This window comes from Stegodyphus dumicola, chromosome 7 (genome assembly GCF_044657685.1).
Source record: "Stegodyphus dumicola isolate Sdum_Otavi_A_Nest chromosome 7, ASM4465768v1".
Taxonomy (NCBI): domain Eukaryota; kingdom Metazoa; phylum Arthropoda; class Arachnida; order Araneae; family Eresidae; genus Stegodyphus; species Stegodyphus dumicola.
The window spans coordinates 53,289,628-53,306,169 of record NC_140774.1 but is presented as its reverse complement, the minus strand read 5'-3'; the positions used below and the strand labels follow the sequence as shown (position 1 = coordinate 53,306,169).

At 31.7% G+C, this 16,542-nt stretch overlaps 1 protein-coding gene across 2 annotated transcripts in view; it reads left to right on the top strand.

Annotated features, from left to right (window-relative positions):
* Positions 1-16,542, top strand: part of LOC118196732 (uncharacterized) — a 154,578-nt gene that overhangs the window by 117,670 nt on the left and 20,366 nt on the right. The window contains exon 5 of one of the 2 annotated variants that reach the window (XM_085820211.1): positions 1,942-2,046. The exons of the other annotated variant lie outside the window; for it this stretch is intronic. Within the exon in view, the coding sequence (XP_085676337.1) occupies positions 1,942-2,046 (105 nt within the window). The remainder of the gene's footprint in view (positions 1-1,941; positions 2,047-16,542) is intronic. 2 annotated transcript variants of the gene reach the window in all.

The following is a 16,542-nucleotide window of genomic DNA, read 5'->3' as shown; positions in this document are numbered from 1 at the left end:
CCGTATCCAACAGTTAAGTTTAAAATAGCTTATTCCAGAAAAGCTTGAAAGCACTTTATTTTACTCTAACCAATTATTTTCCTTCTCTTTCCCTTCTGATTTTAGTTTCTTGAAGGAATGTAAATTTTGACAAATTATAATTTGTAATGACGTAGTGTTCTAATCTAAGAGCGTTACAGAAACAGTATTTAAGCTGCGTTTTAAGAGTTCGTGAGGAGTAGTAGCGAAGTTAGTTGCCAGTTTATGCTGTGTGTTTTAATTTAGCTGTCTAGTCAATGTTAGACACCTTTCAGTTTATGCTCGGCTTTGCTGTGTGCAGCCCATTTAGCGTTTAGTTAAACTAAGGAGCCAGCTATCTTAATATGCATTTTACATTCTTGTTTTCTGTTAATTTAGTTAGCCACAAGTGCTGGTGAATTAATTATGAGCACCAAGTGCGTGCATCTGTTTTAATTTAATTTTAATAAAAAGATTATTTAAAAACTTCTTCTGCTACTTCGTCTTCTACGTAGAGTCTATGTTGCATGCTACCAAAAGGAATGCGGTGACCCTATAAGCCGTGTGAAACTCCATGTGATGGCGATACGCTTGGCCTGATATATGAATACATGAATGAGTCCTCGTTTTATGTAGTTTTCAAATTTTAATGTGAATTAATAAATTTCCTTTTAATTCACTTATTTTTTTCCATGTGTTAAAATTAAAATTTATTCTGCACAGATTTACTTAAAAAGTATTTATTTTTCTACTTAGATAACATTATTCAACAATCTGCATGTCTGCCAAACGATGCCAAAAATATTATGTGTTTGTTCATCATGAAAAAAAAGACATAATAAATTTTATTTAAAAATTTGAGAATGTAATTGAAATTGAAAATGTAATTAAAGATAACGAGTAATTATAAATTTGAGGAAAAAAAACAACTTTTTTGAGTTATTTTCTTTTAGTAATATTCAAGTCTTTTAGCTGGTTTAAAAAAATCGATTACGATAAATCATGGAATTAGTTTCTTTAAAAGAACAATAGATAATATTATTCTAGTGGGCCTCAGATAAATGAAATTTAAAATATTTATCGGATAATGTTGATCAGAGCATGTGTAACTATCAACCATGCCTATGCATATTGCTTCTTTGCTAATGTTTTTTCGATATTCGCTTTGTATTTAAATCCATATCGTAAAATCGGGATTTTAACTGGCCTTTTAAATAAGAATGCACTGCTACCTTATAAACAAAAGAACTTTCCGATCTGTTTGCAACCTGCTGTAAAATAATTTTTGCAATACCGTATAAACAAAATAATGTTATAAACAAAACAATGTTTATAAGTTCATTTCACTCTTTTATGCCACAATTTATGATGATAATGTTCAGTCTGATTATTAATTTCATGATTTTTTTAAAATTTACAACTATTGTAGAACATGCAGTATCAACAAATCGATATTATCAGTTCATCCAAAAACTTTCAATCCCAGTGGAAACAATAGTTGACCTTTACATCTTTTACACATAATTCTTCAAATTCTTTTCTAAAATTGACGAATCATGCGTGAAATCTGTATGAGCCTGAACTGTACATAAAAACACTAATCCTGGCTAATCGTGAAGCGTGGAAACGCACCGTTAACTTTCAAAAAACAGCGCCATTCAGTTCGTTCAGCTTCAGAAGAGAGCACTCAACTTTTCTATCCGGACAGTTTAACCCCTACGCCATGACCTTACGCATTCATAAATGTTCTTCATTTTTTAAACAAGTATCGCGATTGTTTATCGCTTTTCGTTTAAGATAACATCCTATTTAATCTAATCGCAAGCATAAACAAGAGCGGAACAGAACAAGTTGAGTCTGTGAGAAGTACTCCACGTTGAGTGCTTGCTGGCGTTGGCCGAGTTGTTTTCATATGCTTTTGACATGAGTTCTTCTTCTGACCAGGAATCAGAAGGGACAAGTACCGCTTGCCTGGTGAATGCTACAAAAGACAGAGCCAAAGGTCCGCAAGGAAGACGTTTGCCCCAGAGGAAATCCATGATGCCAACGGTAAGCTACTAATAATTTTGAAAATTTTCTGGAATGATAATTAATTTTGGATTGATCTGTCATTCTTTAACGCTTTATTTTTCCCTCATTGAAATAGGCGATCTTTCGTTTGCAAAGCTTCTGTAAAAATTAAAAATTTATGTCTAATATTTGGGGAAAAGGCTTTTCTAAAGTGAAAGACTAAACCGAATTGAGGATATTTGTTAACGACATTAGTTAACCGATTGGAATTTTGAGCTATACTGATGTAAAAAAGGCCTATGAAGAGTAAATTAGAATTATTAGATTAAGGTACACAAATAAAATAGATTAGATTAGATAAACAAAGAATGATTTTTGTAATTTCACGAGAATATTTTACTCTGAGATAGTCGCTTGGTGAAAAAAAATATGTGAAAAAATGCTGTTAAGAAATGTGGCATTTTCTTTAAAAAATCACTAGAACATTTACCATTTTTAACCTCTGCGATATTTTTGATATCAGTTGCCTTAATTGAAATTCAAACAATGGATACAAAATAATGTAATAAAAGTGAATACACTGAATTTATGATTTATTTTTTTTTTTTAAATTTATGTATAATAAAACCCAGTTTGTTGGAATTAATTGAAGCGAAGCCATTTCGGATAATTTGTTTTCTTGCATAATCCATGTTCAGGCTAGAAGTTTTCAGGAAAACTGGACATGACACATTCTTGTACTCATTATTTCCATTAATAAATATAGAATATACTGCATTGAATAAAATTCAGAATTCCTATTTATTTTAGATTTTCTTTATATCGTAACAAAGAGAGTCTATTATGTGTCTGTAATTAAAAAGAGAAAAAAAGGATTATTTACGATTAATTATTCATAACTACCGTTTTAAATATGCGTATCGGAAGTTGGATAATAATAATATTTAGCGAATATTTAGTGCTTAAGTGCTTGAATATTTAGTAAAAATTTCATTTTGTAAAATGCATGAGATTGAAAATTTGTAAATATGCTGAAACGTAATAGTATTGTAATATAAATGCATTAATATTTCCAAATTCCAAAACGTTAATTTTGTAAACAATATGAAAACAACGAAAGAAAAAAAAAAAAAAAACTCAGGCCCTTCAATGAAAGATTCCGGTTCCAGAGATCTGAAATAAAGTCAATATCAATGAAAAAATTCACTTAACATGCGTAGTAACCTTTTAAAATAATGTACTCCAATTCTTCATGGCTCTATTTTTGGTAATTGTTTTAATTTTCAGTAAGCTCTTTCAGTAAAGCAAATTCTTAATAATGTAATCCACAATGAACATATATATTCGAAAGTTATCACCTTTTTGAACAAAACTTTCCAGGTCAATTATTTTTACGCAATACCTTGAAATCCTTTAATTGCTTTATAAATTGTGTATTTATCTCTAAACTTTAAGGAACTGATAAAATTTGATTTTTTAAATATTGAAATAACTAACTGGTTTGGGGACTCATTCATATAATGTTTATTTTAGAGTCTGATTCGATAAAACCGAGCTTCACTTAGGTTGGTGTTTACTTACAATAATTTTAAATAACTTTTTTAAATTTACAATATAATTATATATATGTAAGATAAATTAAATATAAAAAAATTTAATCCAAAAGATTTCTATTAGCTCGATTCGCACTAAAAAGTATGAAATAAAAGAATATGACTTCTTGACCACAACGCTGAAAAATTGCAGTTGCTCTTACTATCTTTACATTTATTGGCTCAACATACTTATGCTTTCACGTGTAATTGCATTTGAGAATCCCCCAGCCATCAGCAATTTGTGTAGAGGACCTGCCTTATCAAGTTTATTTTATTATTGTATTGAATTTTGATACTTGTCTATCTTTACTAAGTTTTCAATTCCATTTTACATTGGTTTACAATTAAATAAATGTGCATTGTTTTATAAGTGTTATATAATTACTTTTAATACAAATTTCATGAATATATGAAAGAAAATTTTGGTTTCCCATTGACAGCAATAATTTTTTGAGAAAGACTTTTTAAGCTAAGGATTGCAAAATCTTATGATTATGATTATGATATTCAAGCAAAGATTTTACAGAACTGTGAACTTTACAAGTTTCTTAAAAAAATTAGGACGTTCCTTACAGTATTTTCACCGAAAAGTAACTTCCAGATTTTCAAAATTTCAACATAATTTTCAATTTGCATTTATTTTAAAAAATGATATCTACAAGATTTTGTTGTATTAAAAAATATTTAGATCAAAATTTTATGATTTCTCTTCACTGTCTTATTTCCTTTGCTTCACGCTTTCTTCTAAAAAGGCTTTTCTGTCGCCAAGCCTTTTTCTCTTTCAACGGAGGGATAAGTAACAGAAAATATATAATTCAAAATTATAATTTAAACTAGCAATAGCCTCTTAATTACCCCTGTCTATTTTAAAATAGTGATACTTTTTCTGCTCAACGTAACCTGCTGGCCTAGCTAATTCGGAACTTGAACTCAACATTTCGAAAACTGAAACCTTTCTTTTAATAAGCAACCTAAACTTAAACCTTCTCTTGGTAAGCCTCTATATTGGATAATTGCGCACTTTAACTTCTACGTCTGTCCGCGTTAAGACGCTGTTTCGTTTTTCTCTCTTCATATCGCAATAGAGTCAAAATTGTGGATGTACTTGAATAGGCACGATTAGAGTACCAAGTAAATCGTAGTTGCAAATAACAACTGAAATAAAGCTGAATGTTTAATCTTATTTGGCTGTTTTGTTTCCTCATCAATATGGATCTGCGTTCTACGTCATCAACATTATTACGTCATTTTCATCTCTCTCTCCCAGACATATATGTATATATACGTACACATTAGTTTTACAATATATTGATATAAATAGTTTTATAATTTTTAGAATAAATGCAATTATAATAATAATTAAGTTTAAGATTTTATATTTATGCATGTAATGAGAATCATAATAACGTCTCCATTTAATCTGAAACATATAACGTATTTAGCTTCTTTTTTTCAATAAAAAGAAGAAGGCAATTTTACATTTGTCGAAAATGCAGCTGTTTAAATCTTATTCCGCAATTTATTTTATCAGGTAAACCTCTCACCGTATATTTCTTTTTCTAACAGTTTTTTGAGTAATTCAAAAGAAACTAATCTACTTACATTGAAAAAAATATGAGTTAAAAAAGTAAAAATTATTTTAAAAATTGCATTCTTAAAAAACTGTGATCTCATTATAAATTTACACAGAAAGAATCATGTAAAACTAAAATTTTGGTAATATAGAAAATGAAATTAATTATTGATTTTACACGCAAGCCCAGAATCAGTACTGAATGATTCAGTGAAATAATATCGAATTACGTTTTACTGTTGATAAGGTAATACACGAATAATACATAAAGGTAATACATGAAAATCATACGTAAGATATGCATAAGTTTATTGCTATGATAATTCTGCAATATTTAAAATTAATTCCTCATAATCCCTTGTGTCCATGGGTTATTTATCATGGGTTATTACAGTGTTTCGTGTAAAAGGTTTACAAAAAATCTACAACTTTTTTTTAATATTGTATATAGCTCTTTATTAAAAAAATTTCAGAATTTTTTAATAATATTTTTTAAAATCGTCAAGTTTTAAATATTTTTACTGTGTGACAGTGATCGATTTTTTCCATATGTCAACTTTACTAGAAAAAGTCATAGGTGAAGAGACCTTTATCAGTTTAAATTTTTGTCGTATTAAAATACGTGGCGAGCCTCTCAAGCAGTCTGGTGGTAACGAAAGAGAGATGGAAAGCCCTTTGACTCTCCTTTTGAGGAATTCTCTTTCGAAAGTAGACGGAATTAGAAAACGACGTACTGCCACCGGTATGGTGTCCAAAGCCCATGCCACCGACAGACGTTGTCCTTCTCTCTTTGCCGTGATTTGGTGAGGTGATATTGTCAGACGAGCGACATAATTCACAGCCACAAGAAATTGTTTTTCCCAAGTATTCGAGAAAAAATGTAAAAAACATTCGAGAAAAAATGTAAAAAATTCCCAACATTCGAGAAAAAATGTAAAAAATTATTTTCTATTATCATGTGTATTCCTAGACGAGAATTTTTCTCTCTAACGATGTAAGTGTTTGGCCAGGTATCAGTTAAAATTGCGCTGTCCGCGAATATTTATTTTTAACTGCCAGCTAACTGATAACTGCACGAGCGAAGTCGTATTGCATAGCTAATGTATTCATAAAATGCTTTTACTTGTATATTTGTAAACGTGTTTGTTTATATATTCACAACATACAGTGGAACTTCCATAGTACTTTCTATAGATAACCATCTAGGAAAGTGATCTGTGTTTTTCGTAGAATATAAACAACGAAATTAAATATTGTTTCTCTGCAGCGATGGCGTGTACAAAAGATCAATATCATCTGGAACTGTGGGTGATCTTCATTAAGAGCTTTTACTGAATATAATTCAAAAAATAGAGAATTTTTTTATCATAAAATTCTTCTTAAAATTAAAAGTCCAAAAGGCGCGATTTTTAATCAGCTTTCATTGTTACATTGACAATTGCTGAGTTGCTTCAATTCAGATGAAGATACAAGTATCACGCGTTAAAATTTCTATAGTCGCTGTAACACATAAAGAAAACCATTTTTTATGTCAAATAAAGTAGTGATAATATTGTTCTCAAACTGCAGTTGAAGTGAAGGTACACTTATGATAATCATGCGTTAAAACCTTTGAAGTCGCCATGATGTGTAAATAAAAAAGTGTTTTTATATCAGACAAAATAAAGATAACATTATTGTAGTGTAAACTGTGGAAAATTTAAAATATATTTTTAATTTATTAAATTTATTCTAGATAAACATTCTGAGAAAAAACCGAATGCCTGTAGCCGATAGCACTCTTTGGAATCTTACCTTTAAATTTATAATTTAGAGAATTCTGTTTATAATATGGAGTTTTATTTCGAGTTAAATTATTTCCTAATCTTATTATTTTATTGAAACGAGAGAAAAATTGTTTAAAGAGAAAAATGTTTATTCACTTTCGATGCTATGGATCTGATATAAACAAAAGCACTTAAATGTTTATTCTGTAGTTGTAATATAACGAAAGATTTGTGTCATCTGTCATCGGTGAAGCTTTGTGTTGCCACTCTTCTAAGTGTAAAATATTTGTGTTTCACATTTAATCAGAAAACTGAATAATGTAAATGAATTGTGTTACCACACGCACAATACACACACGTTTTATTTGTCTTTCGAATTTAATTAACAAACTGAGCTATTTAAAAGAAATGGGTTGTTACTGTTCGAATTAAAATATTTAACCTTCCATGCGGCAGTGTTTTGTCGTTCATTGAAGCTTAAAATATGTAATTTTTCTTTCAAATTTATTCTGTTAGTAATTAACAAGCTAAGCGATTTAAAAGCAAAAAACTCAGATTCATTTAAATTATTATTAATTGTTAACTGAACACGCGAAATTACAGTGGCTGCATTCATTAAAATCAGGCATTAATATATATATATATATACACATGTGTGTGTGTGTGTGTGTAAGATAAAATATATGAAAGCAAACTTTTAATTTTAATTGATTATAACATATTTTATTTTTATTTAATTCAGGGACCATCTCTCTATCTTAAAAATAGCACTATAAGTGTAAACTACGTCATTCAAATTAATCATGCTACGTTACGTAACGCTTAATGCAGATATTTCTTGCCCAATCAAAATAATTGTAAACCAAAACTAACTGGAACTGAAACTTTTCGACTTCCTCCCTTCTTCCTCTTCATTACCACTGCGATACCTTCTCTCCTCGCTTATGCTTTCATCTTGTTAAGACGCTTTTGGAATTATCTATGTTCGCTTACATTGCCTTAGTATAAAAAATGTTCTGAAAATAGGCACGATTTGGAATGCCAAAAGAATTGTGGCCCCAAAATGTGAATTAAAATAAATATGGAATTTAATCCGGCTCGACTGTTTCTTCTTCAAAATAGATTGACGCTCTAAGCATTAAGTATCTACGCCATCAATATTTCTACGCTTCTACGTTTCAGTGTTCTCTTACATCAGTGCCTCCAAAATTGTTCTGTGATTATATTTTCGGCTAGTTCTTATTAGGAAGAAATCTACACGTCTTTGTTATTCTATGCTCACAGTGAATCATGGGAAAAGTCTTTCACCAAAAATTTTAATGCAAGTTTGTGCCGCATTCATAATCAAATCATTGATGTCTTGTCATCGAACCACAGTTTTATCACACACACACACACACACATATATATAAATATATATAGAAAGAGAGAGTGAGAGAGTGTCAATTTTTTTGTTTCTATGTGCGTAATTAATACAAATTTACAGTTTTATTCCGACCCTGATGAAATTTTGTTGACTTAAACCTTCAAAATATGAAGGATGTCACTGTATAAGTGAGATTTCGAAAATCCACCCATGGGTTTCACACTCAGGGCATTTGCATTTAAACGTTGCTCCCATGTCACCTATCTTAGTTTCACTTCGCCGTTGTTCCGTTCCATTTATATCAGTTCCTAATAAAACCATTAAATGCCGCCGTGTTCGTTTACTCTTTAGAACAATGTAGAACTTTACAACAACAGTGTAAAACCTTTAAAGCAGAATTTAAGTGCGTTCCCTATAAGTTTTTCGCGAATATTTCGAAAAGGGTAAAGAAATGGGCCGAAGTCCAGGGTCATTTTCCGAAAGCTCATTTTAGAAAAAACGTTACCTATAAAAAGCAGGTACCAGTTCTTACAAAACCATTACATGGCTCCGTGTTAGTTCTACAGTTTTATACGAGATTCGTAAAATTTGCGCAATTCATCTTGAACCGAAATAAAAAGCCATCATCACCGTCTAACTATGATTAAAAAATATCCCCCAATCCCCATAAATAAAGCCCTTCACTCTGTGTAAAGCCTCGGCAACGCCGGGCACTTCAGGTAGAGTGACGTAATATAATATAACGCGGTAAATATGGAGTGTACCGATGGCACTTCGTATTTACCGCGTTGGGGGAGGGGAAGAGTGACTGAGAGGAAAGATGTGATGTTGGTGGGCCCTCAAGGAGCAGTCAATAAATGCTTGCTACCGAGAAGTAAGGATGTGATGGGCGCCCTCGAAGGTACAACTAGGAACACCATTATATCCTCTCAGTTTCTGTGCTTAGGTTGCGTCTTTTTCGTTGGGAATAAGCTTTCAAGTATTTAAAATAGAAAGAATACTCACCAACCGGGCCTTAAAAGGGTGCTTGTAAAATATCCAATCATAAATTTGAATTTTAAACTTCGAATTTTTTTTTTATTTATGTCATATTTCGTGCGAAATAATGCAATTTTGATTGACGAATTCGGCAATTTAAAAGCAATGCGTTGTCACTCGGTATTTATATTCCACATTTAATCAGAAATCTCAGCGAATTAGAAGAAACGTGTTGCCCCACGACAAAGCGTAATATATATGTCATTTTAATTTAATCAACAAACTTTGCGATTGAAAAAACTGTATTGCTACCTTTCGAAATAAAATATTTTTATCTTTGACACACCAGCCTGTTATCCTTCGGTGAAGTGTAAGATATTTATTTATATTTAAACTGCCTGTTACTGATTAAGAAACTAAGTGATATAAAAGCAGTAACCGTGGTTCTTCATCTCCATTATTATTAATTAATAGTTAGACAGGAGAAATGACACTAGTTGGAGTCATTAAAGTCATTACATATTTTCTCTTGTTTATAATAACTATTTTACGCAACTGGCTGCGTAAGTGGCTAGTTATGTAAATAAGGGTACCGTTTTAGTTACTTAAAAATATTTTATAGGTATCTAAAAGAGTTTCGTTATCTACATATACCGTTTATTTTTGTTATTTACGTATTACATTACAGAGAGTATTTACACATTTTAGAACGTTTTAGAGGCCGTTTAATTAATGTTTAAAATGCACAGAGCTTTTTTTTTTAAACGTTCGATCTGATAGCCTTTTTTCTGGACTATAAGACTGCGTAGATATTTCTGTGATAAAGGTTTTTTGTAATATTTTCAGGGATACTGATTTCTATTTCTCTTTCACTGTTTCCCGGAGTCCGTCATTCGTGATGAGTTTGCGCTTAGAAAGAGCTACTTTCATGACACAAGTGGTATAATTGTCTATAAATAGAGCTTTTAATGTTTCTTGATAATGTTTCACTCTGTGAAAGTCATTGGGATAAAGAAATGGAAATTCTTCTGTAAATAGCGGGCGTAAACTTTTCTTTTGATAGTACATTGAGTTAATTTTAACATTTTTTTTTCCTGCTCTTATTTTTAATTTCCCGTTGTAAGAGAATTCTGCGACAGTCATAAACCTCTTACTGAAACTTCCTTTGCATTGACGGAACTACGTTCGTACACTTTTTTGTCCCTGTCCGTTTTTGATAATAAATATACCATTTTTTGTTGCAATCACTTAGGTAAATCCATGCTTCATCACGGGTCACAATGTATTTTCATTTATCTCTTGCTAAATAGTTTTGATAGAGAGTTCTGCGAATTGCTCTACGTTGAAACACGTGCTTCGGCAAAAGCTGTTGAACATTATGTTTAAAAACTAAAAAGGTTTTTTAATTGTAAATCTTTTATTTTTTATTTTTTCGTTGCAACAGATGTATTTAAAAACTCTGCAATTGTTTCTACTCCGACGGGTTTTCTCGTTACAACAATTTAACTTTGGAAATATTAGGAACAGTACGTACCTTTTTCGGGCATTTGTTTGGAATCTTCTTTCCATGCAGAAGTAGTGACTGGCCGTTTTTCCTTTTCCGATTAATAATGTTGCTTATTTTGCACTTCTAAATTTTAATACCAGGCATTTCACATTACACTAGCATTGCAAGTTTTTGAATTATGGAATAAGGCTATTTCTCTTCGGAAAGCTCAAAAACATATCCTTCACTTTGACATTTTGAAAGAAGAATAAATTTAAGTAATAGACGGGATTTTTCATTTCAAATAAAAACCTGATGCCTGAAATTTTTATTCAGAATTTGAATCTTGTTTTCTATTACTTATTTTAATCTTTGATGTTGCATTTTTCTATTTCTTTTTTTAAAATTCTATATCCAAATTTCTCTAAAAATGTGTAAACTCTCTCTGTACTTTGCCTTTTAGTTACCTATAAATATTTTACTCATTGCAATCTGTGCATTCATTTAACAACAAAACTTGTGCAAAAATTTGCGTTTTGTGGTAGCAGTAACTCTCGAAATATAACAATAATACTGCCGCCCAACAGGGAGAGTGGTTAGCGACGCTAACTGCCGTACCGAAGAGTCTGGGTTCGAATGCAGAAGAAAGTATGGATATTTGTAAATGCATAGTATCTGTGCGGCATGGGAACACTCTATATATGCGGCGAGCAGAAAGTCCTCGCGAGAGGTTGTTGGTAGGGAAAAGAGTGGTGGAAGACCCTCGTACCCGTCCTCCCTCTGTGCTTTTCTTGAAAATTGGGGGGGGGGCAGAAATGAGCAAAGTCGTACTGTCATCTGTATGGTGCTCAAGGCTGTTGGCAATCTTGCATTCATTATAAGGTATTTCTCCCGCCTTCTTCCCGGCGAAGGCGTTGCTCACTTTTCATCTTTCCTGCTTCGAAAAAATCCTAATGTCTCTACATCCTTGCTACAATGAATTTCGTGGACTTGTTTTGATGTTACTGTCAGACAAGTGAAATAACTGACAACAAGTAACAATATAACAACAGTTCTATGTAAGATAGAATAAAATGATTAAACTACCCTTTGAAACCGTTGGTATGTCGTCTATATTTTAATCTTGCGCAGCAATTAGTGGAATCTTACGAAATACTTAATTTTAACAATTAATATATGCATCTCCTAATAATTATGTTCAATATTTGTAATTTGGTTTTTAGACGCATTTCCGCCAAATTTCGTGATCTTTTGCCTGGCATAGCAACCAAGCATAGGTGAGATTTTACTTCGTATGACAATCCATTTAACCAGTTTAGTTGTTTCTATACATCTGTAGTTATTCTTATTTCTTGCTGTGTTTTTTGTCAAAAATGAATTTTTTACATTTTTACTAACTTTTTTAACGTTGTTTTCCTATTTTCGAACCGTAAATGCACTCGATTTTACAATCTTTTTAACATTTTATACTAAAGCATAAATAATCTGCAAAAACGAGATTTTCTTCCCAAAGATTTTTGGTAGCAACTTTTCGTTAAAACCGTGCGTTTGGCACATTTATTCCGTAGTTTATCTGCAATGTTTCGAAAATTTATTTAAAAAGTATATCTTAATCGTTTTTTGGCGCAACCATGATGGCCCAGTTTGATTATTTTTTGTAGAAGTAAAAGAATGATGACGTATAATTGCAAGAAATTATTAATACATACAAATTTTACGGTTTAATTGGATATTTCTCTTAAAACTCAACTGATAAACCTGCTTACAAGGTTTTCATTATTTTTGTTCTGGAAAAAAATTCCTGGCTATCGCTTTAAGTTTAGATTCAGAACAATTGTTTGGTTTTGCAACATAATACTGTATATTCTTCCTTAAATTTTACCATAATTTCTTCGAGCTAGTTTCTCTTAGAAAGATCTCCACGAAGGCATTCTTTCCCGTAGGCAGACAGCCGGCAAGTGCTTCGTCATAATTAAATAAAACAAACATAACCAACCAACCATAATTCCACTGTAGGCGGATAGTTTAAAACAAAATATCACGATTTATTTATAAAAAAACCCAATGAAATTTTTATTACAACAAAAAGAACACATAAAAACTGGTGACGTTACTTCCTAAAACCGAAGAATTGTTATGTAAATGGTTGCTTGAAAAACTGCTATGCCCATAACTGCTAGCGTTTGGCGCATTCAGAAAATGTGGAGACTTCTGCTAAATTGTCGCACTAATGCGTATAAATACTGAATTTTGCTCCGTTTTAAGTCGCGCTACGCGCTTTAAACCACCCATAAATCAATATTGGTGTTGCTATTGGTTTTAAAATCTTTGTTACAGACTAAACATAGAATCTGGATTTTAAAAATGCTCATAATTTCACTGAACAGTATCGTGATTCCTAGTTTTGCCCTGCTGGAGTGTTCAAAAAATAAAAAAATGAAGACTTTGTGGTAAATCCGGAAGTCAGATACGACTTAGTAATATTACTGTAAGTAGTAAATCTCCTTCCTCGTACGAGCAAAAGCACCCGAGAAGTTATTAATTAAACCTTTTAGGGCCATGTACAAATGCTGCTAATGAAGGCGATGCATGCTAAGTTTTCAAATGCTAAACTTTAAAAGCTACTTGCAAACATAAATGTATCAGTATGAGTTTCAAACAGAGTCGTAGCCAGGGTTTTCAGCGCCCAGGGACAACTGAAGATTTCGCGCCCCCCTACTGCTTGCCAAGGATGGAAAACATTTAATTCTAAAATGTAGTAACATCAGTTTGGCGCCCCTTGGATTTTGCGCCCGGGGACAAATGCCCCCCTTGCCTCCCTCTAGCTACGCCCCTGGTTTCAAATTCACATTCTCAGAAATATTAAGGTTCGAAATAAAAGTTTTATACTGCTTTAAAGTCAGAAATTTAACCGAAAACGTTTTAAATCTTACAATTTCGATAATTTCTTAGAGGGTTTTAAAACATACAGTTTTGATAAAATCGTTTTAAATCATAGAATTTTGATAACTTCTCTTAGCTTATCCCACATATCCGCTCAAGAAATATTATTTGGTCTTCCATTTCATAAAATTACACTGAATTGATTTATATTCAATCTAATATCATATCCTCATGTAGAAATTTTATGCTAATATTAAAGCTGAATATGTGTTCAAAACAGGGGGTCGAGGGGGAACATCTGTCTTCGTTCGCAGAATCCAGGGGGCGACGAATCAATGTTACGAATTTTTAGAATGAAATGTTTTTCATTCTTGACAAATTCATTCTTGACAAACAAGAGGGGCGCGAAATATTCATTTGTTTCCGGACACTGAAAACCCTAGATACAGCTCTGGTTCAAAACATACTTTTCTTGTTTCTGAAGCTTTCTTTCATACCAAAATACATTAAACTTCTGAAATTACTTGGTTTAATATAAAAACATAGATTAGACGATGCATTGTTTATCCGCAAGACAAAACAAAAGAGGCAATCTATTAAAATGTTTTTTAACAGCTTACAATCTTTCAAAAAGGATCATTGTTGCATACATAATTCATATCAATATCATATCTTTAATTCAATATTATTACGGAATATTTTGTTTCTGTCAAATTTTTATTTATAAAATATTTGAATTTAGAAGGTCCTCAGTCCATTCAAATTCTGCATATGTCACTGGCATTCTGAGAATTTTTTCAACGGCGTCGATTCAAAATTTTATTTCTGAGAGTAATGGTTTTTTTAACCTTTTCCGCGTTTGCACACTGTCACACGACAGCAGAATAATAAAACAATCTCGTAATCCTGACGTGTACCTAAAAAAGTGCAGTCACGAATCTCCAGACTAATGCGGAAGAAGAGAGAACTTATTAACAACACACTATCCACCGTATTCCCCCATATCTAGTTATCCGCAGAGTCACAAACCATCTTTGCTTGGAATCAACGCTTTCAGCATAATTTCCCATCCAATTAAATAAATTACTGTTGCGATGTCAGCTGCTATCATAGTTACTGAAGTGTCTACTCTAACCGTCAGTTTTCTTGTTCATAATTACACCAACTGAGAAAATAATTTGCCTCTTCGTCATTGTCACTTTTCCTTTAACTCAGCATAACAAACAATTGTTGGCTGCGAATTTTTTTTTTTTTTTTTTTGTTTGTTTGTTTTCGGAGATCTTTGTTCTTTTGTGCTCTAGTAATTTTGCGTAATTATTCAATTCTTTTCAGAAAGGGAAGTGAAATTAATGAAGGGATAGCTATTCTTGCTTTTGGTCTTTGAGATTGTTCTACATATCCTGGAAGGAAAAGTCAAAACGTAACGTCAAAAATTTGCTGCATATCCGCTAGTGCTTCTTCTTTAGAAAATGATTTGTTTACAGTTATTTATAAATTGTATAACTATACTTTAATTTGCTTAATTATACTATCGTATCACATCATTATTAGACATTTGATTTTCGCCCAAAGGGGCTATCATTTTTTAAACACGATTCTGCATTGTTTCGCCTTTCACCCGAGCCTGTTGCTATTCGGCAAAATGTTCGACACTATTTACCTTCCATACTGAATCTGCCTGTGATTGATTAATAAACTAAGCTATTTAAAGCAATAATTGCAGTTCTTAATATTACTTTTTAATGTGATTTACATAAAAATGCATTAATTCGTGATATATATAAATAAAAACATTAAATATTTTATATGATTATTTTAAAATTATATCGGGTTTTAACGAAAGCTTGCCGCCACTACAAATATCATATGCGCAAACATTTCGCTTTGGCTTTTTACAAACGCTTTTGGTTATTAGAAAGAAAGAGATTTGTTTTAGAACACTTTATTGTAGAATTTGTAAAAAGATATCGTTATCTTTAAGTACAAGATGAAATGGAACTCTACCAGATTAGATCCATCATTTACCTTCAGTTCTCTTGCAAAAAGTCAGTTACAGACTACCACCAAATCATGTTTACAGCTTTAGGTATTAATGTTCCATCATATGACGTTGTGAAAGTGTGGTACCGAAAGTTCAAAAATAAGGATTATGACATTCAAGAAAGGCCGGCTTACTGATATTGATGAGGACCGCCTTTGAGAACTTGCGGAAGAAGATCAGTATGCATCCACTCGAGAGCTTGCCAAGAAGTTAGGCGGTAGTGCCATGTCCAATAGTCCGTGACCTTCGAGAGGAAGAAGGCCATGACACTTAATAAACATGGCGGAGCTTTCCGTCCGATGTTATCGTCGGAAAGTCATCTGGATTTTTTAATTTTCGTCGGAAATATAACTTTATCATGTTGCTTAGTTAATTAAAATAGCTGAAAGAAAGGAGGATTTATATACATACACACTTTTTAAGCTTTTTACAGATATTTTAATTAACTTTGTGCATAAATATAATTGAAAGAACCGGAAACCAACGAACATTTTAGAAAAATTTAAACGCTGATTGAAAATTGCCACTGTCATGATAAATTGGGAAGAGGTTCTTAAGATAATAATTAATATTTTAACTGAGTCTCAATTATTAATTTATTCGCGTTTCAGCGCAAAATATATAACCATCAACTTCTATATCTCCAGCGTATGTAAATGAAATACTATATAAATTAGCTAATAAATGTGATTAAAAATATTTCATACAAGAAACATACCTAAATCTTATAACAAAAAAGCCTTCCAACATTCATATTTGAAATGAAATAACCTAACAAACAATATGCACAACTGGCAATAAAAAAAATAATAAGCATATAAATGATAATCGTAATTCTCATTTTCCT